At 40.2% G+C, this 25,211-nt stretch overlaps 1 protein-coding gene across 1 annotated transcript in view; it reads right to left on the bottom strand.

Moving 5' to 3' along the window:
• Positions 1–752: 752 nt before the first annotated feature.
• The window catches only part of CYFIP1 (cytoplasmic FMR1 interacting protein 1), a 76,618-nt gene continuing 52,159 nt past the window's right edge, over positions 753–25,211 (bottom strand). Inside the window, exons 24-31 of the mRNA XM_062601565.1 lie at positions 19,942–20,085; positions 18,162–18,252; positions 9,259–9,389; positions 6,088–6,160; positions 5,033–5,127; positions 3,400–3,638; positions 2,366–2,513; positions 753–1,898 (exon numbers count right to left, since the gene is read on the bottom strand). Of these exons, the coding sequence (XP_062457549.1) occupies positions 1,734–1,898; positions 2,366–2,513; positions 3,400–3,638; positions 5,033–5,127; positions 6,088–6,160; positions 9,259–9,389; positions 18,162–18,252; positions 19,942–20,085 (1,086 nt within the window). The 3' untranslated portion in view covers positions 753–1,733. The remainder of the gene's footprint in view (positions 1,899–2,365; positions 2,514–3,399; positions 3,639–5,032; positions 5,128–6,087; positions 6,161–9,258; positions 9,390–18,161; positions 18,253–19,941; positions 20,086–25,211) is intronic.

The raw sequence follows: 25,211 nt of genomic DNA, 5'->3' as shown, positions 1-25,211 counted from the left end.
AGGAATTTCATCTCATTTCTTCTCTTTCCTCAAGAGCTTTTCCCGCCCCACTCATACCTCTACATTCCTCATCTCCTGCTTACATCGCACCAGACACTCATTTCCACCCATTACAGGACTTACTTAATTCTCTTGGTTTGAAACCTTAAAAGAGTTGAACAGGAGAAAAGGAGATGCTAAAACCAAGCCATAAATTAGCATGAGGGAAGAAAGAAAAATCTGGTCCTCAAAGGGATGTGTCCATAGAATCACAGAATGGGTAAGGTTGGAAGGGACCTCTGGAGATCATCTAGTCCAACCTCCCTGCTCAAGCAGCGTCACCTAGAGCAAATTAGACAGGGTTGCATCCAGGCAGGCCTTGAAGATCTCCAGAGAAGGAGACTCCACAACCTCTCTGGGCAACCTGGTCCAGTGCTCTGTCACTCTCACAGGGAAGAAATTCCCCCTCACGGTCAGGCAGAACTTCCTGTGCTTCAATTTCTGCCCGTCACCTCTTGTCCTGTCAGTGTGTTCCTTGACAGTTTTGCACTGTACTGGTTAGAACATACCCAGAAATTCCACATCTTGGCTAAAACTTGTAATTAACTATCTGCATCTATTTAGCCCTTTTATCTGCATCTATTTAGCCCTTTTATCTTGGTTTTTGATAAGATAGTGACTAAGCTGTTTGTTAGGATCAACACAAAACTATACAACACCCTTGAAAAAAAATTCTGTAACAACCTGCAGTAAGAAAAACAAGAGGCCTTAAAGCTATTAGACTCTTACTATTTATGGCTGGACATGTGGCTTTAAAATGCAAGTTTCACAGTTGCAAAGTTTTCCAAACAATTTTACTGATGCAGTGTTCGCATAATACAGTAAGCGTAATTAAACAAAGTCTCCATAAGTAAATCATGATTAATCTCAGTAAAGTTTATGTTCTAGGATAGATTACACCTCTTCACTGTATTCAAGAATCTTCTAAGCAGGAACTTCTTATCACTTGTAAACACGTAATTTGGTACACAAGTATGTATTTCCAACCAAAAGATAAGTTATGGTATAAACGTTCTCATTAGGAAAAGGCAAAGAGACCCCATTCTGATCTATTAAATAATTAATTACTGCCTTTTAAAAAGCTCAGAATACTATCAGTTAAGTAATTTTAAAATGATCACTTTAATTAGCCTTCATTTCCATAATTACTGATAACATTACAATAGTTTTGCAAAGAGGAAAACAATTGACTACAAAAATTATTCACAAAGCACCAGCGGTGGAGTTTTTTTTTTTTTTCCTTTTTAATAAAGGCTAATTAAGCAATTAATGCTCTAATACAAACAATTAGGAATTGATTTCTAAAAAATTTTCTACAGAACCCAGTTTCTCATCCTCCATAGCTATTTTGATAGCCGAGGTGGAAAAAAATGCCAGTCCAGTCTGAAATGGCCACCTCAGTACAGGGAATGCAAAGAGATTTCAAAAACAAACCTTTTACATCTGCAAGTTTTTAATCAAAGTATATAAAATCTTAGTCTAGAAAAATAAGTACGGATTGTATACAGTTACTGTGCTTAGAGACTGAAAAGGGCAAAGCACCACTCAAATGGCACAGCTATACTGAAAAAGGCAGATGAGATTATTAAAACTTGGTTGGTTTTTTTTGATTTTTGTTCTTTTTTCCCCCTTTCTCAAACTTTTAGCCTAAATAGGTGCAAAACCCATTGTAATTAAAATAAAAAGTGAGAAGTCTAGTTGCTGGCCAGGGACTGATGAATAGGTGGCTGGAAGCAGCGCACATGTTCCACAGGTGTACTCTCTCCATCACCAGACTTCAAATACTTGTCCAAAATAGCAATTATTTCATCGTTCAGAATCTGGAACTTGCGAATTCTCTCCACCATTTTCTTCAAAGGCTGCAAAACATCAAAAAAACCCAGACAACTAGGAATTAACTTTAGAGAGAAAAAGCTTTAGACAAAAGAAGCACCAAATTCATTACCTCACCTCTCAAAATGTTGTTTCCCTTCTGCTGCTAATCTACTGAAAATCCAATGTAAAAAAAACCCTCAATGAGCATTTTGGTTTTTGATAGTGCTGCTTTTTGTACAAAAAAAGGGCAATTTAAAACAACCTTGTCCTATCTGAGTGTATGCATATGAGATGGGAGGTGTTAAGAAAAATATCTAAGAAATTAAAATCTTAACTGCCCAGTCTTCACACTCCAGCATTAACGCTTTACTTTTTTTCTTACAAACTCCAGTATTTTTAATTTCAACTTTTCATTCTAAAAAGTGATTGTTAAAGCTGCAATGCAGCTAAATACAAACAGGTCTTTTTTGTTGTTATTACAGTGAATATAAAACAGATGTTTTCAACATACCACATTCTTTATGACCTCATCTTTGCCATCATGCTTTTGGACTTTCAACAAGTGGTAGCAGAAATCCAGCACATCAAAGCGACGCTGCTGCCCTAAAAGCACAATGATCATACAGCCAGCCCAGTGCAAGCCATCTCCAAAGCACTGTCTGTAAGAGAAAACAGACCACAAGAAGTGCATATTTTACCTAATTTATTCAAAAGCCTATCTATAGGAAAAGTTGAATACATCAGCCATTATGCTAATACACATGTATTTTTATATATATGTGTGTGTGTGTGTGTGTGTGTATCACTCTAAAATGTCAGACATTAATCTGTAAAATCTCCCATAAATTAAGTTCTCTTTCTGCAGATACAAGTGCTACAAATGGATGCTTAACAAAAAACAGCCTCCCCCACCCAATTCTATATGACTTACTGTTACTCCAAAAATATTTACCTCCCATTGGTCTCCAGCAGTGTTACCATTACAAAAGAAAACAAAGTAGGAATTTATCACTACTATGCCCTTTTGGGCTGCAGAGATGAAAGGCAGTAGTAGTCCTACATTGTTGCCACCATAACTGGGCAATAAAAAGCACATTACAGCTCAATGTTTTTTCAAAAATAAGGATACTACTAAAAACTAATAAAACTTAGGACTGTATCATACTAACATCCAAGTGCTCATTTTTGCTCCTAATTCCCAGAAGAAAATATTTGTCATAAGTATGTGTCCACATGTTCAGCATCTGAAATGGTATCAATACCATTGAGACACACATGCCAGGAGATTTTTGTCAAGGGATTATTCATTATACCCTGGAAATATTAAAGCAGATGCTTTTTCCTTTAAGGATACAGTAGCATTTGTGTTCAGGCATTAAGGGCCCCTCCCACTGTTGGCAGCGCTTCTCCTTGTTTTTGCACTAAGCTATTGCAGATACAGGAACAAACGCCTCGACCGTGTTTTGCAACCCCCTTGCAGTTACAGGAAAAAACACCGAAGGGCTGCTGCACCCAGGTGCCTCACTGACAACCAGCAATACGTACTCCACAGTAAACTCGTGCGTCCCCACAGGGATGCAGTAGACAAACTGCATCGCGCTCCAGAGGCGGTGGAACTCCACGCACTCGTCCACGTGCATCACCCCGTTGCTGGGCAGGGGCCCGCGCCAGATGGGGTCGTCCAGGAAGGATCGGATCCTCGTCAGGATGACCTCAAACATGGACAGCCCACAGCAGAGGCGCTCTTTGGTCAGCAAGTCCCCTTCCCTTGCGATTGCGATTTGCTAAGGTTGAGAGGAAGAAGACAAAGCGTAAAATGTTGAAACACTGGTCACGCAAAGCGTGCTCTCTGTTTATAGGCCTTCTTCCAGGTCCACTTCTTTAAAAGGGACCCCTGTGAGCTAAGAAATCAGACAGAAGGAAAACACAGCACAGTTTACCTAGGCGCTCCTACTCTCATACTGCTCTCTGCTTTGGAGCACACTGACTGGGAAACCGTGCAGTGCGAGCTGCTCAAACGTGGCCTGATAATAGCCACTTGACCACGAGATTTAATTTTTCAAAAGACAAAAAGCATCCCCTGCATTTGGCAATTTCACTCATTTTATTCTATGAAAAGTTTCTCCTGGATTTAAATGAAGTCAGAGGCCTGTAGCCCTGAGTCCTCTGGGTTCAGTTCAGTGGGAGAAAAATTCAGAGGAAATTATAAAACACTTTTCAAAAAAGTAGTTTGGCCATTGCTCTAGTAGCGTACAACTACAACTGCAGTAACGCTAATCCTGGACTAGTCCCAAAGAAGTTTAAAGAATTCTTTGCCTGAATGGAGCCAGAAAACAAATCCCAAGTGTTCAGCTCTCTGCTGCTCGTGCAGGCAGTAGAGCGGCTCTTTCCTGCACTCTTCTCGCTGTCTCCCTGGGCTGCTCTTGTTGGAGACAGGTGCTGACTGAAGCTTTCCTAAGACCAGCAAATGGCAATGCCCAGATAGCACTTGCCCCAGCTTGTCACACTGCAAGCTCTCTCCTGCAGTGCAGCAGCACCTGCCTAGCTGCACCGCATACTACCGTAAAAGCCGTCTGAAGCCTTTGCTTCAGGGCACCTGGCGCTTAGTGTCTGATACTCAATTCAATCACTTGTCAACCGCTACCATTCACTGGGAGTTAATATACTCCTCCCACGGTGAGAAAGGAAAACAGCACTGAAGCTGCAAAGACAGTTCGCTAACAAATGCAGAGGAGAGGGAACGTTTTCTTTGGGCTTTATGTTTCCAGGGAACTCTATTCAAATGACAGCTCATTTTCAAAGAGTTTCTGATTTATTGTCCAAGAAAAAAAATCTTAAAAAAAATGATTGCACTACACACAGAGAAAACCGATTCCCTTTGGTGGATTTTGTGCTAGGAACTCACAGGCTGCCTCTTATTTTTTAGATAAGAGGAAATCACATAACAAACAAAAATTAACATTTCCCCCAAAACATACCACCTCAATCCCAGTCTCCAATATTCTAGAGTTCTGAGCTTTAGCAGCTTTACTGAATTCACATATCTAATCCTGTTGCATAAACAACTTTGCTGTGCAGGTTGAAGTTCTGACACAGGTAACAGCACTATGTGGAAGAACAGGGCTTTCAGGGCTCAGAAATTTCTTGAACTGCCTCATACACAAATGAGTAGTATTACCTGTGGTGTTCCTAATCTTTCAATCAGAGGTACTAGATGTAGCGGAGCATATTTTGATTCTAGTCTCTTCATTTTAGCATCAAGTCTTTCACCCTCTGAAAGGAAAAAAAGAAAAAAGAAAAAAGGAAAAGAGCTCTGTTTCATTTAATTGGTAGCTGACTTCATGATTTTATAAATTGGAATTAACAAAAAAAATCCTTATTTTAATACAATTTGTATTCCATACAAGATAAAACTTGGCAGGCTGTTATTTTAAGAGGTAATTTCAGTTCTAAGTAGTTGGTTAATCCTCAATATACTTTTAGAAAAAACAAGAGTTTGAAAAGTTATATTGTATGTTCAAACAAAAAGCAAGATTTGTCGTGGGATACATTAAATTAATTAACTGGATTCAAGACAGAAAATAATGTTCTGTTATGTTGTTCCTAACATATTTGACTCCCACTTGTACTAAGCCAACTAAATTATCCTAATCATACATGAAATGCTTGGCTCTAGAAGGTGGGCTATGAGGGTGGAATTTTGTATATAGCAAAAAGCTGCTTAAAAAAGCAGCTGGCACCCACTCATCACTGGCAAGCAGGAAATGTTCTCCAGTGAGGGGGAGAATACTATTTACAATGGTCTGGCTGCTTTTATGCACAGAGCAAGTAGCTACAGCGAGTCTGAAAAGCTCGAAGTCGTCTAGCTGCTGGGAATGCTGCGAGCTGAACAAACCAGCCGCTGCGGCAGTGAGAAAGGAGGGGAGAGGGAGAGCGGGAGGGGATCTCACTTTCTGATAACGAAGGATGAGAAATGCAGATACAGCAAGGAAGCAAGCCTGCAAACGTCCACCCCTGTATTCCCAATTGAGGGCGAAAGCATGTGAAAAGTAAGTCTACAAGGGATTGCTTGTGCTTGCTTAACCCGCTAACTCAGGAAGACAGTCATCGGACACCTTGCACAATCAAGTCTACCCAATTTAACCGAAAATTATGAGCGCTGAACAGCATCTTCTGAAAAGCCTCTCCCCATAGATACCTACTGCCCCAGGCACCCCCCACCTTGGCCCGTACCTTTGACGTGAACTCTCGGCAGAATGTTTTGGAAGGGCGCCGCGTGCAACAGGTCACACACTTCCTCTAGCGACTAGGACAGAACGGAAACGAGAGGTACTTAGGAACAAGAAATCTTCAAACCACAAGAAAAGCAGAAAGCAGGTTTCCAAAAGCCCGCTGACGCTACCGCGGAAACACCAGAGGGCAGCGAGCTCCGGTGCCAGCGCTGGTGCGGGACTGCTTCGAGCGCGCCCTTCACAAAATTCCTTCCAAAGACAGTTGGATCTCAGCAGGTTATCTTGGATTCACAACTAAACTCCTGCCCGGAACTGGCAGTTCTTAAAGGACGGGGTATTTATTAAAAAGACTAATTCAGAGAGAGTAATTTCAGTGTGAAAGGGGCAGACGGATCTCGTGCAGATAAACAGAACTGCGAAGATGACTCACCGCTTGGTTATTTTTTTTTTTTAACCAACACTATTGCCCCAAGCTGTTCGCATGTCAGGAACGATACCCAGCAAAAAAGGCTGGGACAGGTGACGGCAAAAGCGAACCACCTGTTAGGAACAATTTTACGTTTTTAAGTTCCCTCTCCCCTTCCTGGGGAAGGAAGGGAGAGATCTTTTGGCTCTTTGCTCAGGTATACGCCGAGAAAACACAAAAATGACTTTGTTGTGGTTCCCTGTTTATTTCTGCACCACAAGTCGTCATCCTCTGTAATCACCTAGTGGGCTGGAGACATTTGACGGCCATGCCCCTGGCCAGGCCGGGCACCACGGTCGGGGGGGCCACCCTCAGTCCGAGTCCTGATGTCACTGCAAGGCCCACCACCAGCAGAGACGCACAGCACGCGTAGCTTTGCGCAGGGGCAAAGTCTACTTTAGTTACGATACATGACTACCGTGGAAAAATACTGAAATGTGTGACAGGACCTCACGGCACCTTCTAGGACAAGAACAGGAGGCGCGTCAGCAAGCAGGGGCCTATTACTAGAAAGCGTCACCAAGACAGTGTGCAAAAGAAGGCAACTCCAACACTGGTGTCACTTCAGGACACCCTCAGGAGGTGTTGAGGGCTTTCACCTCCCTGACCTTTCACCATGTACCCTGTGAACTTCAAGCCCATACCAGTAATTGAGTTTCTTTTCAGTTTCAGTTATCCCGTTACTGAATATGGTGTCACATTGCCTGGCCCTCCTATTACTCACTAAACCTCAGGCAAGAGCTTCTGAAGCCGAGAAAAAGACTGAGGAACAGTATGTCTTCATTATCTTACCCAACGTTAACAGTTTTAATACTCCCTAGAGAAGAAGGAGTCTTACGTTCGGATTTATTTTGGTGCCAGAGCAGGGCCCCAGTCAGCCTGCTGAGGAAATGATGCAGCTGGCTCGCAGTCAGCACAGACGGACTCGGCGTGCCAGGCCGCCCAGGCAGCCCCAGCAGCAACGCGTGCCTGCACGGCACGGGCACAGGCACGGGCACGGGCGAGACTCCTACCCGAATCTTGAAAGGCATGACCCAGGCTGAGAAAGGGAAGACAGCATGCTTTTCTGGCCCACAGGCGATGCCCACCTTTCCCTTTACAAGCACAAGAAAAGCATGTGAACAGGAAATTACGGACCTGGCAGATTTGTTTGAACAGATTATAAAAAGGAGAAAGAAGCTTGAGAAAAGACAACGACGGGAAAGGCTAAATAGCAGTTGTACCACAGTGTCTCCAGCAGCAGGCTGCTTTGCATGCTGAAGGATAGAGGCTAGGTGTACAGGAAGTTTTAACAGCTTCATTCAAGCTCAGAGAGATGCTGGATGTTTGGCAGAGCAATCACCCCCGGGACTGTTTTAAAGAAACACATCATCTGAAGGAAGGCCTAAAAGGATAGAAAAAATACTCCACTCAAGAAGATGTAGGAGGGCCATCACTACAGACCAAGGACAAAACTACTGAAAAGCCAAATAGGGCTAGTCACTGGGGCTCCAGCTGCCACTGCAGCAGGCTATAAGCAAAGTCAGTGGTAGCTGACACCCACACCCTCACCACAACAACAACAAAAAAAAACCATTTCAACATAAAAACTTGTTGTTCCATCCTGACTGTGTGATTACTGCAATCTCAAGACACTTTCAGGGGAAGGTACTCAGATTCCTTGACAAGAGAAAATAAGAACAGAAGAAGAATCATTACTGCATAGAAATTGTACCAATTTCTAACAAAATATGTATGAAATATGTTACGTACTTGTGTTTTCACATTTAGCTACAATGGCTCATTCGCCTGATGTTAAGAGATAAGATGCACTACCATCACAGTAAATGAAACTGTGTAGATCAAGAAAGGATGCTGCAGGTCCAGTGAGGTTCTTCCCTGCATCTTGTCCAGTAGCTGACATTTCTATTTAGCTCTCTGCCCCCTCTGCATTGCCCTCCTGACACTACAGTGTAAAGACACTGCAAAAAAAGAAAACCATACAAAAACCTGTCCACTCACTTTGAGCCTATTTTGTGCACGTAACAGACAAAAGGAGGAGTGCAGAGGTGCTATTATTTAATTCTTCAAAGCCCAGATATATTTATTTCTCCATATTACAGGTGCCCAGCCTGCACTCTGTGGGCCATGTCTGGCCCTCCAGGACAATTAACCTGCCATTAGCTCCTGGCTACCCTTCCTTCCCAGGGCTTTTTCGACAAGGCACAGCCAACTGCATGGCAGCGAGAAGGCCAAGGAACCGGGGAAAGAGGTGGCTGGCAGGAGGCTGCAGCCTCTAGAAGAATTTATTTGGCCCCCAGCCCGCTCCCTGTTTCAGGAAAAGATGACTGCCAAGAAGCTCAAGGCTGCCCTCTTTCCTCTCCTGCAGACCCCTCAGACACAGGTAATCGCGCACTCTTGCGCTTCCCTCACACTCAGATCAGATCAGCTGCAATAGTCCAGTTACCGAAAGAGTCACAACATTCGATCCTCAGGCACCCTACAAGAGGCAACGGATCTCACCCAGCAAAGTCAGGCATCACTCACAGACATCAAAGCCCATGCAAGGCTGTAAGAGAATAAAGCAGGAACAATTTCTATACACCTGTACATCAGCTTTGGCAAACCTGAATATTTCAACCCTGTTATTCATGACATTAGTAACCAAAACTTGAGAGTACCTTATGAGACATAGATGGATTTTAAACCAGCACTGTAGGCACCTACCAGACTCTGTTCAATAAGTAGGCAAAAGAGCACAGCATTTCCTACTTCCCGCAAGTTCTGGAAACACACTGTCTTCAGTTCTGCATATTCAACAATGTCCTTCAACTGATGGTGAAAGAATTCCAAGATACCTGAAATCAAAACAGAAGTGGAAAAAAAAAAGAAAATCTTAGGAGCCAAAAAGTAAAAGTAATCCTTCTAGTGATTATTACACAGATGCATTTGCTAACTTGTAAATGCAGGAAAAAAAATTCTGGTCATATGCATAACACTTATATGGATTTGGACTACTTTTTCTTTCTGTCACAAAAACATATTTTTTTTAATTAATTTAATTATACAAAGTTTGCACTGAATATGCATAAGTATACTGTATCTCAGCACAACAAACCAAGGGTGTAAGTTTATAGTCCTCTCTTCATGTCCCAACACAAGATTTTTTTATTTACACACATGCATCCTACAGGAAATTGGATAGAGCAGTACTTAAATACATTAAAAATTAGAAGGTTATTAAATGTTAAGCCAGTGGTGTGCTGACCTTAGCAGCTTGATAAATCATGCAAAACGAAGTGCCTACGTTCTCGTTCCTAGCTCCCTGAAAGGGAGCTAGTGTAAGAGGTTAGAAAATAATTTCCAGAAGCAGGAAGACAAAATAGGGCCCTCGTTTGCTATTAAACCTGTTCCAGCCTCATATTCTTGATTCTATTTCTGTCTCACAACCTGCTGCACCACCCGACATACTCAATTCACAGCTGTTATTTTTCAAGCATGACAGAACCAGCAAGGAGCAGAGAGCTAAAGATAAAGAGAACAGGGGTGGCGTCAGGACGGGACTCTGTTAATACCACAGACGCCCAGAGACAATCCACAAAATATCCAAACAATTAAATACAAAAATCCCAAGGCAAATGCTGCCAGCAAAGAGATGTCAGATCCTGCTGTCAAGCACAGCAAGAACCTTATTTCAAAGTTCTCCCATTGTTAAAAACTAGCTACAATTATGTTTGCCAAAAACATGTAATTTTATGTACCATTGACTTTCTCCCAAACAACAGTGAAGCTTAAATCCACCCTGGTGGATTTTCAGCTCTACCTCCTCACCCTGCAAAGCAAGGTTACATAGACCATTGGTTACAAAAATCAAGCCCAGTAATGCCAAGGTGCAGGCAGCCTCTAGAGGGACATGAATTGGTCAGACATTGAGATTGAAGCGACGTGCGAGATGGACAAGAAGGACTAGAGAACTGCAGCAGGTCAGACAGCTCTCATGCTTTTTACAGCTTATTTCTATCAGTATTTACATGCATCTTCCATCTGTTTGCACAAGCCTGTCCCTTTTAAAAAGCAATACAAAACCTCAGAACTGTTGACAAAAGAAAAAACACAGTGCAAATTTATGAATGATACACTATACACAGCAGCTTCCATTGCATTGAATTAAGAAGTCCAATGGTTAAATCTCAACAGAATCACATTCAAAGCAGGGTCGTATTTAAAGCAATTTAGAGGAGAAAAGGAATGAAAAAGCACATATACCCCCCTTCCTTGGACTCAACTGATGGGCACTTTCTACACAGAAGATTAGACTTCTGTATTTACCCAACAAGGCAGTGGCTCAGAGGGAAACATAAACGTAAAATACAGGCTGGAGTGCACCTACGTCAAGGAAATCCTTCAAATTCAACAGTGGAACTTGGAAATTCACAACAAAGAAGGATCCATACAGCTAACCCACACACTTCTATAGAAAGCCACAAAACATTACATTTAGTAACGCAGAACATCAATAAAACTCATGGTAAGGGGATTCAGGGCTAACTTTGTAACCTCTAAAAGAACTATTTGTCAATAAAAAACTGTCAGCAAATGAGTGTTTCTATATGTATTCAGTGGAGATAAGTTTCAAACCCAACACTATTCAATAATTTACCTTACGTGACTCGATAGAAAAAACAGAACGGAAAAAATGATGGAGACAGGTCAGTTGTAATGTGTGCTTACTGACCCGACATACTGAAAGGAAACTGCATTGAAATGCAGCTAAAAGCAAGCAGGTCATACCAACACACCAGCATCTCCTCCCCCTAAGACTTAGGCAACAGAGTGAAAACCAACAGCTCTGGAAAACACTGTCAGCGTGACAAGACCAACTCCAGTTCAGTGCTGCAATCAAAAGGCCAACTGCAAGCCTTGGATGTTTCAGCAGGGGAGTGGTGGGCGCTTGTGCTTGTTGTTCAAGCTCTCTGGCTCACAGTGATGGCGACTCCAGAGATGCTGAAGTACTGAGTTCTGGCATTAAATACCCATGTTTTAAAGACGAGGTTAAAAAGGCAGACTGATAAAGCTGAAAAATTTTCACATGAATTATCTGCCGCTAGCAAGAAAGGAGGAGGCACGCTGAGAGAATTAGAGTTCAATTTGTTGAGTTTTCTCATGTACCCACGGTGTGTTTTAGTTACACTGCATAGGTATTTCCTCCTGTATTTTTCCCTCTATCAATGAAAGGTCTTCCAAACCTAGCAGGAAATGTCTTATAAGGGTCAGCTGCTAGAAGTGAAGTCAAATGCTCTCTCATACCAAGACTGGACGTCCGTCTGAACGCAAAAGTCCTGTATTTGAAAAGCTTTGCTTTTCAAAACTGCTATTTAAAAAACCTAGTAGACAAAGAAGTTAAGGTACTTTGTGTGCAGGGGGCGAGGAGGTGAGTTGGAAATGGGAAATCAGAAGCGAAGATGGAAAAGAAGGTAAGAAACAGACTCCAAACACTGAAAATTAAGTTCCTAATCCTGCAGACATTTAAGCAGTGGCCCAATTTGACTTGGAGTAACAGTTCTCTTGTCGTTCCCTTGAGAATGGTACAAAATCAGCATGTTCTTTTAAGATGTACACAAGCAGCACCCGGGTTTACCTATTAGAAATTTAAAATGCAGTTTTAAGCATTCTCCTAACCAAAAGAGAGAGAGAGAGAGAATCCATTAGTGTATTTAAAATCCAAGTCATTGTGGATTATTTTATATGTATATAAAAAATTTCCAAAACAACCTGCTCACGCACTCAAAAGAACATTTTCAGGAGTATCTGGGAATGGTTTATGAACAAAAATCTAATGGGCAGGTACAGCATGGCCCAGTGACAGTGGTCTGGTGAATATATCACACACTATGCGTTTTGATCACACTAAGTGGAGGTAGCAGTTTTCTGCTAGGAAAAATAATTTAAGTTCCTTCACTTCTTAACACAGTCAGTGTCTAAACTCTAAAATTCTTCTGAAAATTTCCTGATAGTACTATTAAACCATGCTTAAACTAGGGAACTATCCTTCCCTACTCACATTGGTCTTTCCCACAGCTACGGACCACCTTTGAGCAGAACACTGGTCTAGAGCCAAGATCTTTGATTATACTGGTTCAGACTATATTTGCTGAAGACAAGATATTAATTTCAGTAATTTGAAGATGATAAAATGGGAAGCAAAGAACAAGCAGCATATAGGTTAAGATAGATTACAAAGAGTTAAATTACAACAAATACAGGCTTGAGAAGGAAGGATACTGCTTGTAAACTGTGATTTCCTTTTTCCTCTGTGAAAAAAATGGGCAATGCTGAAAACCTTAAGAGCAGAGTAGTAGGTCTATCTGTAGCAGGAAGCAGGAGATGTCCTGAAAATCCTTTGTCTCACCATATGCTCTGTAGACATGGAAACCAAAGTAAAGAGTAGGAAAGTCGATAGGACAAAAGGCATTTTATATGGATGAGGAAAACGTCAGATTAAAGGAGCAAAGAGAAGGTGGTCCATTTTGCTCTTACTCCTAAAACCACTGCCATCATTGCTGTGTTATTGTTTAGAAAATCTGACACCCTGTTTACTGTGCAGTTGTTCCAAATGCCAATACCAATACTGCACTAACTCCCCTTAGATAAAATCCTTGATTTACTGGCAGAACAGACAAAAGTTTACAGAACTACCTAGGCAAGCTTTGAGGGAACAAAAATGACACTGGAAGCATGAACAGCTCTGCAGTGGAGCCCTGTGGCAGAAACACGTTGTCAAATTTTCATTAATGCTTGAGCAATGTCATCTCAGACTACACCTAGCTGTACTGTACTGAGTACAGATCTGTACTTTTGTGAAAAACTAAATACGCATAATAAAGCCTTGAAAAAAGAACAAGCATCTTAGAAAAGTTAATTAATTGTGTGTAGCCTTCCTCTTCCCCGTAATTGAATTTGTGGGTGAAATTTGTAAATGGCTGAATTACCTATATATGTATGGCATTCTGCAAGGTAAATTAATTAAGGCTTTTTCCTCCTCCTCCTGTCTCAGGAAGCAATTTTAATTAAATCCTTCTATTCCTGCAGATTGGATAAAGTTAGGTGTAAGAATAATCCAATATATAATCCTCGTTTCTGATTTGCACATCTCTCAATAAAAACAAATGCTCTTTATATAAATAGATCTAGTAAAGTATGGAAGATTAGTAAAGGATTACAACCCATCTCTGCTTCCACATCCTATCTTAATGGCACTCAAACAGCAGATGCCAAGTTTCAGCTGCGCAGTCTGTTTACTAATTAATTTAAGAAGTCAGATCAAATCAACACATGTGACATGAAACTATTTGGATCTCTTCACTTTGGTCACCTTTCATTTTCTATAAAACAATCTCAATTCAGACTTACATATTCAAATTAAACATGTTCCAGAGCTCAAAATGATTCCGATACCTAAAAGATTAGGACAAAAATTGGCTATTAATTGTAGACCTAAACTGCAGACTAATGACAAGCTTTATCTTGAAAAAAAAAAAATGTGTTATGACTTGTTTTCTGCAGTGTACTGATTTGACTATTATAAAGTGAAATCTGCACATTTGCCTCAGTAAAACTGCTCCCAAGAAACTGGGTACTGTAACGACCTTTAATGTATGTTCACTTTCATGCAAATCTTCAAATGCTAGCTACGATCATTTCTTTGGCTCACAAGACATCATTAAGTCTGTGTGCCAGCAGTCACGCCCTTCTTTTCAACAGAAACATTTGTAATATTTAAGCATATACCTGTACCTGGGTATGATGACCACAGGCCTTGTGCCTACTTTGCTAGAAAGAAATACACTACTGTTTTTCACAGCTAGTATGTTGTTTACTGCCCTTTTGAGATCATCTAGGTTTTTATGAAAACACCATTTAAACTTCAGCAGTGCTTCATCGACAGCAAATTAGGATTATTTCCATTTCCATTAAGTACAAACATCTGAGGGCTATCTCCAAAGCCACTGGCATTCCTCAGCTATATTTTTTGCAGCTGAGAGGCAAATTCCAAATACTAAAGCAGCTGGAAGTAAATATGGTATAGGAATCTTTAGAAAGTTTGGCTTTGGTGAGTAAGCCAATGTTAGATCTTAAAAGGGGGCTCCTTGTTTTTCTGCAACTCCCTCAATGGTCAACTGTGTTTTCCTGCTTTGTATCTCCCTTTACCCCCAAACTCTTTCAAATAGTCTGTGATTCCCTCCCAAATCTTTCCCCAAAGGACAGGTTCCAGAGCATCCTATGAACAAATCCCTTTCATATCCTTCCCCAAAAGGATTCAAGTCATAACCTCCCTTCCAACAAATTAGCTTATTTTTTTCTACAGATTCAAGTTCCTTCAAAAACCTGCACCAGAAGCATTAACAGCTCTTCTGCTATGCCCCAAGCTGCCCTTCCCCAGCAACCTCCAGCCACTGCCACCCTCCTCCTCCCTTCCCAGCCACGGCTGCCTCTGGTTCTCCTTAGACCCTGAACAGGGACATTACAGAAAAAGAAGGGGGAAGGTAGTTTTTTGTGGGGTCACTGCACTGGAAAAGCTCAGACGCTGTGGCCAGCAGCAGAATCAGCTCAAGGAGCAATGGGACCTAACTGGAACCACAGCTCCGGGAGAGCAGCGTGCTGGGAAACTTCCCCAAACTGCCGTAAACACACGCAATTTCAAGAGATCAGGGCCTGGTTTAGCATATGTTTTACCCTGCACCAGCCATTTGCTCGCTTTCCTTCAAAAAGGAGAAACTTTGACGATGCTGTACTTAAATTAGAAGAGAAAGGAGCCTGATTGCCTTTTGTTTGTTTGTTTATCTTGGTGAGCTCATGGATTTTCTTCTAAAACCTTCCTCTGTGGGGTGATGCAGCAATAACATCACCCCAAATCTCATCCTGACAAACTAATTTCCTCCCCACGTCCACAGACATTTCAGAATGACAGGACGTGAAATACTTCTGTGCATCAAAAGCAGCAAAGCTGTACTCAAACACTAGAACCATGCCAGAAGAGAACATTACCTTCGAGATGAAATTTCACGTTTAAATGTTTATAAACTAATATTCTTTTAAGCGCTTTAGAGCCTTTACAAGGTCCCTTTAAAAATCCTTACGTCTGAAGTATTTTTAGACAAATATTTTTATGATTACAAGATGAGCAAGTTCCGCATTACTTTAAGAATGTTTCTATGGAAACAAACCCACGGGTGCGCAGGAGTCCTGAACAACTCCAATACCACTATCTGCTCTCTGCACCTTTTAGCAAGACTAAATCACTGTTAAAAATCCACAAGTCCAGCAGGGTGATTACACAGGGCTGAAGGAATTACGATCAATGGGGTCCAAACAAAGCTCTCCAGACAAAGTCTGAAGCGCATGAAATAGCTAGAGGCTCACTGAGCATACTTAAATCACTTTGCACATGGAGAATGGACTCAGGAAGTCAATTCTGAATTGATAAATGCTATTACATCAAGTCAGTCAAGAACCTATGTATTTAATCTGTAGATCAGAATCAGCTTTGGTCTTTATGCTTACACAGTGGCAATTATAAAGCAGCGATTAAGTGATTTGGTGTGTATGAAAGAAAAGTGGCATGCAAACGCACCCCGTAACACTAAGGCTTACTACTAAGATATCACTTCTGCTGAAAGCTTTTGGAGGCGGAGGAGGGAAGAGACAACCGTGAGCGTGTATTTGCTTCAGTTTTTCAATGCGAAGCAAGTAAACAAGGACAAAGACTGCCATAGAGGAGAGCTTAGCACAGGAGAAAAAAATTAAGGAGGACAGCGAGGTAAGCAAGGCGTGAGTTAAAGCCCTCCTGCACAATGGCAGTTCCTTTAATATGCCAGATCAGGGCCACAATCTCCAGCTTGTCCCCATCAAAGAGAACATCTTCCTTCATCAGCCAGAGCTATGCCAAGTGCAGGCACCTCTGTGACAGGAAGGCTCCAGACACAGCAACACAACTCTTCAGTGATGTTAGAGGGATTAAAATGCCCTGGACTTCCACAGCTGTTTTCTTTTTAGTATCTTTAAAGGCTGGTTCTGCCATTTCTTGGAAGAGAATCTCTGGGGAGATGTTTAAGAATCGAAAAATATACATGCCAGGACAAAACCTCTGTCAGGAACAGAGGCAGTGGAGGAGGACAGAATGAGCTGGGGTTTGTTTTTGAGATCCATTCCAACTCTAATAAATATGATCTATCATAAAACCAAGAACTACTCTGACCTCTCAGTATAGTAGGCATCTAGCCATATGGGATTTCTTTTGTAATAGTAAATATAAGGCCCAAGTAGTTTGCAATCGTCACAAAACAGGAAAGTGATGAAGGATTTAAAAAGGTTTAGATCCTGCAGGAAGTTTTTCTCGGGTTTTTGGATCAGTTCTGTGAAGACTGCCATTGCATAAGTAAATTTTGCCTTTCCTGTAGGAGGGATTGCCTTACAACCTCAGGAGAAAGTATCTGCTTGGATCCCTGGGAATCTTCTGCCAAATGCTTACTCCTTACAGGTGAGAAGTCCTGGCAAGGGAATATGAGTTTCTAATTCTACCTGCAGCATCACTGTCCCTGATGATGCATAAAGTATATTTTAGAGTACCTATCGCTTTTGTGGTCAAACCTTAAAGGGCACCTGAAAACTTCAGACTGATTACTTTTATATGGCTAACCACCATGATTCATCCATTTCTATGCTTCAGGGAGAAAAACAGGAAGGAAACACTTAGTAAGACCTTGATTTCGTTTAACATTGGTAATGAACATCAAGCAAGCTGTAGGAAGCAGAAAAAACAACCTCATTCCTGTTGGAATAGCATTTAATAAACCTAAGAGACTCTAGGAAAAAAAAAAAGACACACTCAAGAGGTAGGTGGCACATGGAAGGATTAATTTGTGTTAATTAGAAGTTGTGGAGGAGGAATATCTGAAGGAGGGGGAGTAGTTTCGAAATTTCAGTGAATAATATGATAAATACTAATTAGCAATTATTTCTCCATAGTGGCAACCAGCTTTCAAAGACATTTCTTCTGTAACTGTCACACCTCCTGTTAAGTGGCTAAAATGCTCCCCACACAAGCCTCAGACATAACTCTTCTGGTAGGACCAGTTTGCTTCTCACTAGCAGTATCATTCCTTGTATCTTACATCTGATACCAGTAAAAGAAGAGGGAATAAAGGTTTTTCCATAGAAAAAAAACTATGATTACTTAAATTACAGAAATTTAAATAGAACTAGTATGAGAAGCTACCTTGCAGAGGGAAAGCTCAACATGGCTGTGAGAAAGACTAGAAAAAGAAACTGATGTGAAAATCCCAGCTCAAAATCAATTTGGGTCATAAAGCTGCATACACAGTGTCATCCTTTTATTTGCCCTAAGCACACCAAGTCTAAAAACTCTTTCCAGTCATTTATTAAGTACTTTCAAAGCCCAACATTCAATCATTCTTATTAAAAAATAAAGAAAAAAAAAGAAAGTGACTAAGTGCTAATTACATAGAGAGAGAGAAAGAGAGAAAGGGACAGAAAGAGGACACATGAGCCAGATGCCAGTAAATAATATCATCTTATTAAGGCTACCATGGTCACATCAAACATGAACTAACCTGGAGAACCATACTCATGTCTTGGTAACCTACAGATTTTAGGCATCACTTCCATTAGAGTCTTGACATACTGAAGAATCGTCCCTTGTAACTAAGAAAAAACAGATGTTTATTAAAACAGAATTATTGATCTCTGTAACTAAGAAAAAACAGATGTTTATTAAAATAGCATTATTTATCTCAGAAACTTTACAACAAATTGCATTCAAACTACCTGTGAATTGAACAAGCTCCTAAAGTCTTGCATATACCTTGCATATAACTCTGTCAAACTCCATCCTTAAAAGGGGAAACTGAAAAAGGAATTGTTGCATTTTACTTTGTACAGCACTAGCTGCCTTTTGGTACAGAAAAGTGGCACAACAACTAAGGCCAGGAGGGAAAAAGGAAATACAAGAAGCCATGTACTTTTCTTGCAGTTAAGATCCTCTCTATTGTCCAACTAACCTTTAACTTCGCTTTTGTCAAGAAAGTTGCATTTCAGTGTTTTCAAAAGCAACAGGACAAAAATCTCCAGCATTAGATATCCCTGTACCAGATTAAACTGGCTATTCTAGACACATTACTCAGGACACACACCAAGGTTATTGTCACAGTCTACCTTCCTTCCACCAGACACCCATTTCACACCGATTTTCCTACATCTAAGCATTTGTATCAGGCATCAGCCGAATACCTTTCTGCAGGCATTTCAGCTTCCTTTATAAATGTCAAGTATGCCAAATTTCCTTTAATGAATCAAGTTGATGTGCAAACGCCCCTTCTGCCAACCCAACCAAACAAACAGCCCTCCCGTCAAAAATCATTTAAAGTATCTGGGTTTGCATCTTCCCCTGAAGATTATAACATAGGGTCCCTTTAAGCAGGCCTCATCCTTTCTAGCATTTTAAAAATTTAATTAGAATATTGTGGGAACTACAATAAAATAGCTGCCAAATATGCCAAGTATGCCAATATGCTGAAGTAAGACTACTAATATTAGAGCTATAAAAGTTGGATTATTTTGCTCACATTTTCCTTACAGGGAATAGGGATAGGGAGGAAAAGACCATTTCTGCAGCTTAAATTGAATTATTAAGCTTAACTACAATGCATTATGACTGCATACATAGATAGTGATAATATAGTGAACAAACAGTCCCTCAACCTCCTCCTAAAAGCCCCTCCTCCTACAAAAGCCCATGTCTAAGACCAGATACACAGGCTACATAGATAACTTCTTCACCATCTGGTCTGAGCACTTTTCCAAATAAGTTTTATGCTACCCACTGCTAGATCAAGCATAGAGATTAAACCTTCCTTGTTATTAAGGGTCATCTGTCAATGACAGTATTAATGAAAACCGTAAAGTCAGAAGGCAGAAAACACCCCAGCTGTTCTCAAAAAAAAAAAAAAAAAAAAAAAAAAAAAATGCAGAGAAAGTAAATTAACAGTAAAACTTGTAAGTAGAAGTGAACTCATTTGAAACATTTATGCTTTTCCAGAGAAGTTTATCAAGGACCTACTAGCATAGCTCTCCACAAATTCAATTAATCTCCAAAACAGAAACTGAGATTTTCAAAACACTGCACAGATTATCAAGGTACATGCCCTACTGCTTTCAGAAGATACTGAGTGCTCTCAGACACAGCTTATATTGAACTTAATGGAAGTCATGTCTTAACTGGTATTATATAATGTCTTACTTTCCTTAGAAATCTTAATTTCACTTTACTTTTCATAAGACATTTCCTATCAGAAGCCACATGAAGAAGCAGAAAATGAAATACAATCACCATACCAGGCTCTTGACAACTTTCAACAACTCCTCCATCACGACAGCAATACCCTGATACCCAAGAAGTCTACAGATGACTTTAAAATGAGGGGGGCCAACAAAATTCCTGTAGTTGTTGTAGATGGTGGAATATGCCAGATTCAAAGCCTAAAAGGAGAGAAACAGATCTGATTAATAAAAATTTCATCTGATTGCATCCTTATAGTAATCTCACCACAACCAACATTTTAAATACGTTAAAAAATGAACAACAACTTTTATTTTGCTTTCAAAGGAAGTCAAAATACATAGCTTCCCCTTTTTAAGAAACTCCAACAAAAATCTCCATTTTAGCAAGAACAACTTCTAAATAATTTTTGCTCGTCAGGCATATTTCACTTACTATTTGTACAGCCATGAACGTTTCCTCTATTTCACATTCTTCTGCTTACAGAATGCGGAAGTAGAGAAGGATAAAAGTAGTCCATGCCAATGTTTATAGATTTCTAAATTTACAACACAGCTTCTACCCCTATTCAGTCCATTTTACGTACAAAACATCTTCAAAGAAATGACTTCACTTCTGATTTCATGACAGCCATTTCAGCTCTCTGAAGACTCAACTAAATAAAAATAGCCTTCTGCAGTTACTTCTCTTTTCAACTAATTAATAAGGATCTCGCCTGCTCAAACCCTTAGCTGTCCACGAGATCAAAGCAAACCTGAGTCCAGGAGGTAACCTCTTAGAAATTATTCTGGAGCTGCATATATAGGATCAGGTGCTTGGCCATATTATTGAGTATTTCTTCAAAGTGAATAGAACTGTACAGACTGATGTTGCATAGGGATTTAGAAAATGTCTGTTTAAATTGGGGATTAAAAGGGAGCTTGCCAATTTAACAGTCACTATTTGTATAAAGGGCTGTTTTCCAAAAATCCTGAAATTTAGTTTTAAAAAGGAATCTTGTCAACCTATCTTGTAGAAAGTACTATTCCCTTTCCTTCTCCACAGTTATCATTATCTCTAACACAAGTACACAAGGCTGCAAGACCTTCAACTTGGGAAGTCAGCTGTGACACACAAAATCTTCCTTCATCGGTATCTAGGGAGAAAAACACAGATTTTTCTCCCCAGTATAGGTCCTGCCCCAGTTATCCATGCAAGTCACTATTAGATATTGCAATACCTACCACCTGGCATTGCACAAAGCAACTACAAGGAATTTAAGTCATGAAATTCTACCAAGCTCTTAGACTACTTTTGTCTTATACAGGATTTATAATGTGTGCTTGAGGGCCAAGAACAGCAACTGTATCTCATTAGGAAGAGTGTTGCCAGCAGGTGGAGGGAGGTGATCCTGCCCCTCTCCTCAGCCCTGGGGAGGCCTCATCTCGAGTACTGTGTCCAGTTCTGGGCTCCTCACTACAAGAGAGACGTGGTCCTGTGGGACAAGCACAGCAAAGGGTCACAAAGGTGATTAAGGGACTGGAGTATCTCTCCCATGAAGAAAGGCTGAGAGAGATATGACTGTGCAGCCTAGAGGAGAGAAGACTGGGGGGGGATCTTATCAATGCATTTAAATATCTGAAGGAAGGGAGTACAGAGGATGGGGCCAGACTCAGTGACAGCATCAGAGGCAATGGGCACAAACTGAAGCACAGGAAGCTACATCTGAACAGGTGGAAAAACTTCTTTACTGTGAGGGTGACAGAGCACTGGACCAGGCTGCCCTGAGAGGCTGTAGAGTCTCCTTCTCCGCAGATACTCAAAACCTGCTTGGACATGGTCCTGGGCAACTTGCTCCAGGTGATCATGCCTGAGCAGGGGGGTTGGACTAGCTGATCTCCAGAGGCGCCTTCCTGCCTCAACCTTTCCGTTCTTCTATGAAAGTCTGTTCTAAGGATGGTGTATTTGTGTTGATTTTGCAGAGGAGCGTTGTTTCTCTGGGAATGCAAACTAAAATAGATGTTTGATTAACGATGAGAACCCATATGTGACGCTACAGCCTTGCTGTTAGATCAGAGCTGACTAAACAGCTAAATTCCAAACAAATATCACCTGGCTGACTGCCTAAAGCTGCAGTCCCTCAAGTACAACATAGGTATTTCTGTAGCTTTCTGTTTACAGAAAGGGATCTGGGATATTAAATGGGGAGAGAACTGGTAAAACTTGATGAAAACATGTCCAGACGAATGCCTGGATATACTGAGCATTTTGTAAAGTTACCTCTAAAAGGTGAGATTTCATCTTTTGCTTTTGATATTTCAACCAGGTAGTTCTAAACAACAAAACTATCCGAACTATCTACAGAAAAGTTACACTGTAAAGAGTATTTTATTTCAATAAAGTAAAGAAAGGTACTGCCATGAGTTCTTCTCACTCTAATATAACGTAGGTTAAGAGGAGGCAACAGCCCTTCAGACAGCAGAAACTTGTCATAGAAAAGCAAGCCCTGAAACCATTATTTCTGTACAACAAGCTCACCAAATATAACAATAAGTCAATCAATCTAAAAATACATCTTTCATTAAAGCAAAGTTATTGCGGAAGCACCTAAAATGGTCTACCTGTAAATGCTGGATTAGCGGAGTGTCATGAATAGTGACAAGGGATTTAGGAAACGCCACCACATCCCATCACCGCCTGCCCCCCGGGATAGACAGAAACATCAAACTCTTGGGGAAGAAGCCACTAACAGAGCTGGAGGGGAGCAAGGGAATGATAGAGAGAGGGAGGTGGTTATTTTTTAAGCTATGCTTTTGCTCCCTCCCCTATTTTAAAAAGAAAAAAAAAAGTTGCTAGTTGCTGATGTCACTGCAGTGCTAACATTAATCACTCGCAGCATCGCTGGTACACGCAGCAGAGCATGTACCAGGGGCGCTGAAGCAGCACGCTGTCCAGCAGGAGGTAAGTGAGGGAGGAGGAAAAACACATTATTTTCTCCTGTATTTTCTCTGAAAACCAAGGCAACAGCATCTTTAGGCAAGACGTGCTCCTGCGTGAATCTGAGCAGAAGGGACAAAGAAACGATGCCATCAGCAGCCTTGCAGGAGAAAAGCCTGAAAGAATTAAGCAATGAGAATTCAGTCGAAGGAATGCATGTGTGTGTGGGGGGGGGGCAATAATAAATCAAGCAAACTAGCAAACAGAGATCAAGAATGTGCAAAGGGACAGAAAATCTGGTGTTTATTCCATTTTCACGACATCACCGTATGAAAATTCTGTTCTGAACTGTGTATCAGGAAGTGAAGGTGAGTACTGACTTTATAATCTATAAAATACCAAATGTATTTCCCAAACATTAACATGCCATAATTACACATCCTCTAATAATTAATGTTTCATGATAAACAAAAAGTGTTATTGTTATTAATTTAAAATCCAGACACCCCCTAACTCTATTTACAAAATGCCATGAAGTTATTGTTTTTTAGACAGTAGCAGAAAGTTTTCTATAGAAAAAATGTACATATTTGTAAGTTTAAGTAATCAGGATCTCTCAGATAAGAAGAGAAAAACAAGCAAGTAGATGCTCTGGTCTACTAACGTGGCCCACTTAACATCTACAAAAGTTGGGCAGATGTCAAAACGTGTCCATCTAACAAGTTTATCTGACAGCAAACTCAATTCCTTTATATTGCTGCTGTATCAAGAAGGGTGCACTCCCCCATGATCAGACAGACAGCCTCTACCTAGATCACTCGTTTCTGAGATTTTATACTGTAATGAAAATGCACATGCATCTTTTTCTCACCACATCCCCGTAAGTATAATCCAAAAGCCATAAGCAACATTTTCATATATAAGTATCACAGAATTCTTATTATTAATACAACTATCAAGATCCCACTCAAGTAATACAGATTTTGCCAGCCTTCTTTCTAGTTAAAGTACACTAGAAGTGTTACAGAATAATTTCAGAATATGTTATGAGCAAATTTGATGAGCTCTCTTTATCAGAAAAATTTTCCATATTCAATTGTTAAGTCAGGAGATTTAACATCTTAATACTGAGCATAAAACCTCAAAAAATATAATAAGGTCATAAACAATAAAATACTGTGTTACTGTCGTAGGCATTTATATTCATTAAAAAAGGAATATTCACAGTGGAAAACACTTGCATAGTAGTAGTACTGGAATCTGAGAATTAAACCAAAGAGAATCAGATTAAATTGCTTATGTGCTTTTGAAAAAGTTACACTTGCAGCAAAAGCAAAAAAAGAAAAAAAAAACCCAACCCATTAAAAAAATCTACTGCTTCTTATTATGGGTTGTTTGTTTTGTTATCAAACAACCATTTTAATCAAAACATCTACTGAGGTTGAAGCTAACCTTTTATCTTGTGACGAAGATAGTCTTTAATAGAAGTGTTTAGAGCATTGCAGAAAATAGATATTTTCCTTGTACTGCTTATAGTGGTAACACAAACTGATAATCTCAAAATATTAATAATAAAATACTAACACTGAATTTATTATGAGGAGTATTAGACTAGTGTCTGAATTCAGGACAGATAAGACTTTGGAATTACATACAGTCTCTCAGCATAGAAAAGAGTATTAAAGACAGTTATATATATATTAAAAAAAAAAAAAAAAACACGAACACAAACATGATTTACCCAAAGGGTATGGTATCAAAAACCACCTAAAACTAATTTCAGAAAGCTTTTCGAAGAGACTGACTAGCAACAAGACGAGACACTGTTATTCCGATGCCAACAACGTACAGTCATCACAGACACTGCTTTGGATAGTGCTGGGTACAGATGTGCTTATTTTATTAGCAAAGAATGGAGAAAATCAAGGCATAAACTAACGTAAAAGGATATTGAGATAAAATAGTATCTGGCGATGCTTTCATACACTGCTTTGCTTTTTATTAATCTGGTCAAAAATCAAGAATTTATAGAGAATTTATCCCTCAGGATCGCACCCTTGCTGACCCTCACTTGCTGATTAAAGAAAGAAAATTCATTGCTCACAAAAGCAAGCTTTGAGATTATGGAGATTATTACACAAGTAAAATAAAATGCTAAGAATACTTGGACTTAAGACTGACTTAAGACTCAGATTTAAGCACAGAGAAAACACGTGTTTCTTTTGGAAAAAGGAAAGAAAAGAAACACTTTTCAACACACTCACTAGAAAGTATTCCTTGTGACAGGCAAAGAGTTAGTTAGTTGGATGGCTGGATACTTCTATCTGTCTTTAAATTAAAACCAAACTAGACAGTGTTTCAATACAGTTTAGAATTTAATGTCATTTTTTTCACGAGGGTTTGGCTCAAA

The sequence above is a fragment of the Rhea pennata genome, chromosome 1, assembly GCF_028389875.1.
Source record: "Rhea pennata isolate bPtePen1 chromosome 1, bPtePen1.pri, whole genome shotgun sequence".
Lineage (NCBI taxonomy): Eukaryota > Metazoa > Chordata > Aves > Rheiformes > Rheidae > Rhea > Rhea pennata.
Note: the sequence above shows the minus strand (reverse complement) of the source record. Positions and strands in the feature narration are given on the sequence as shown.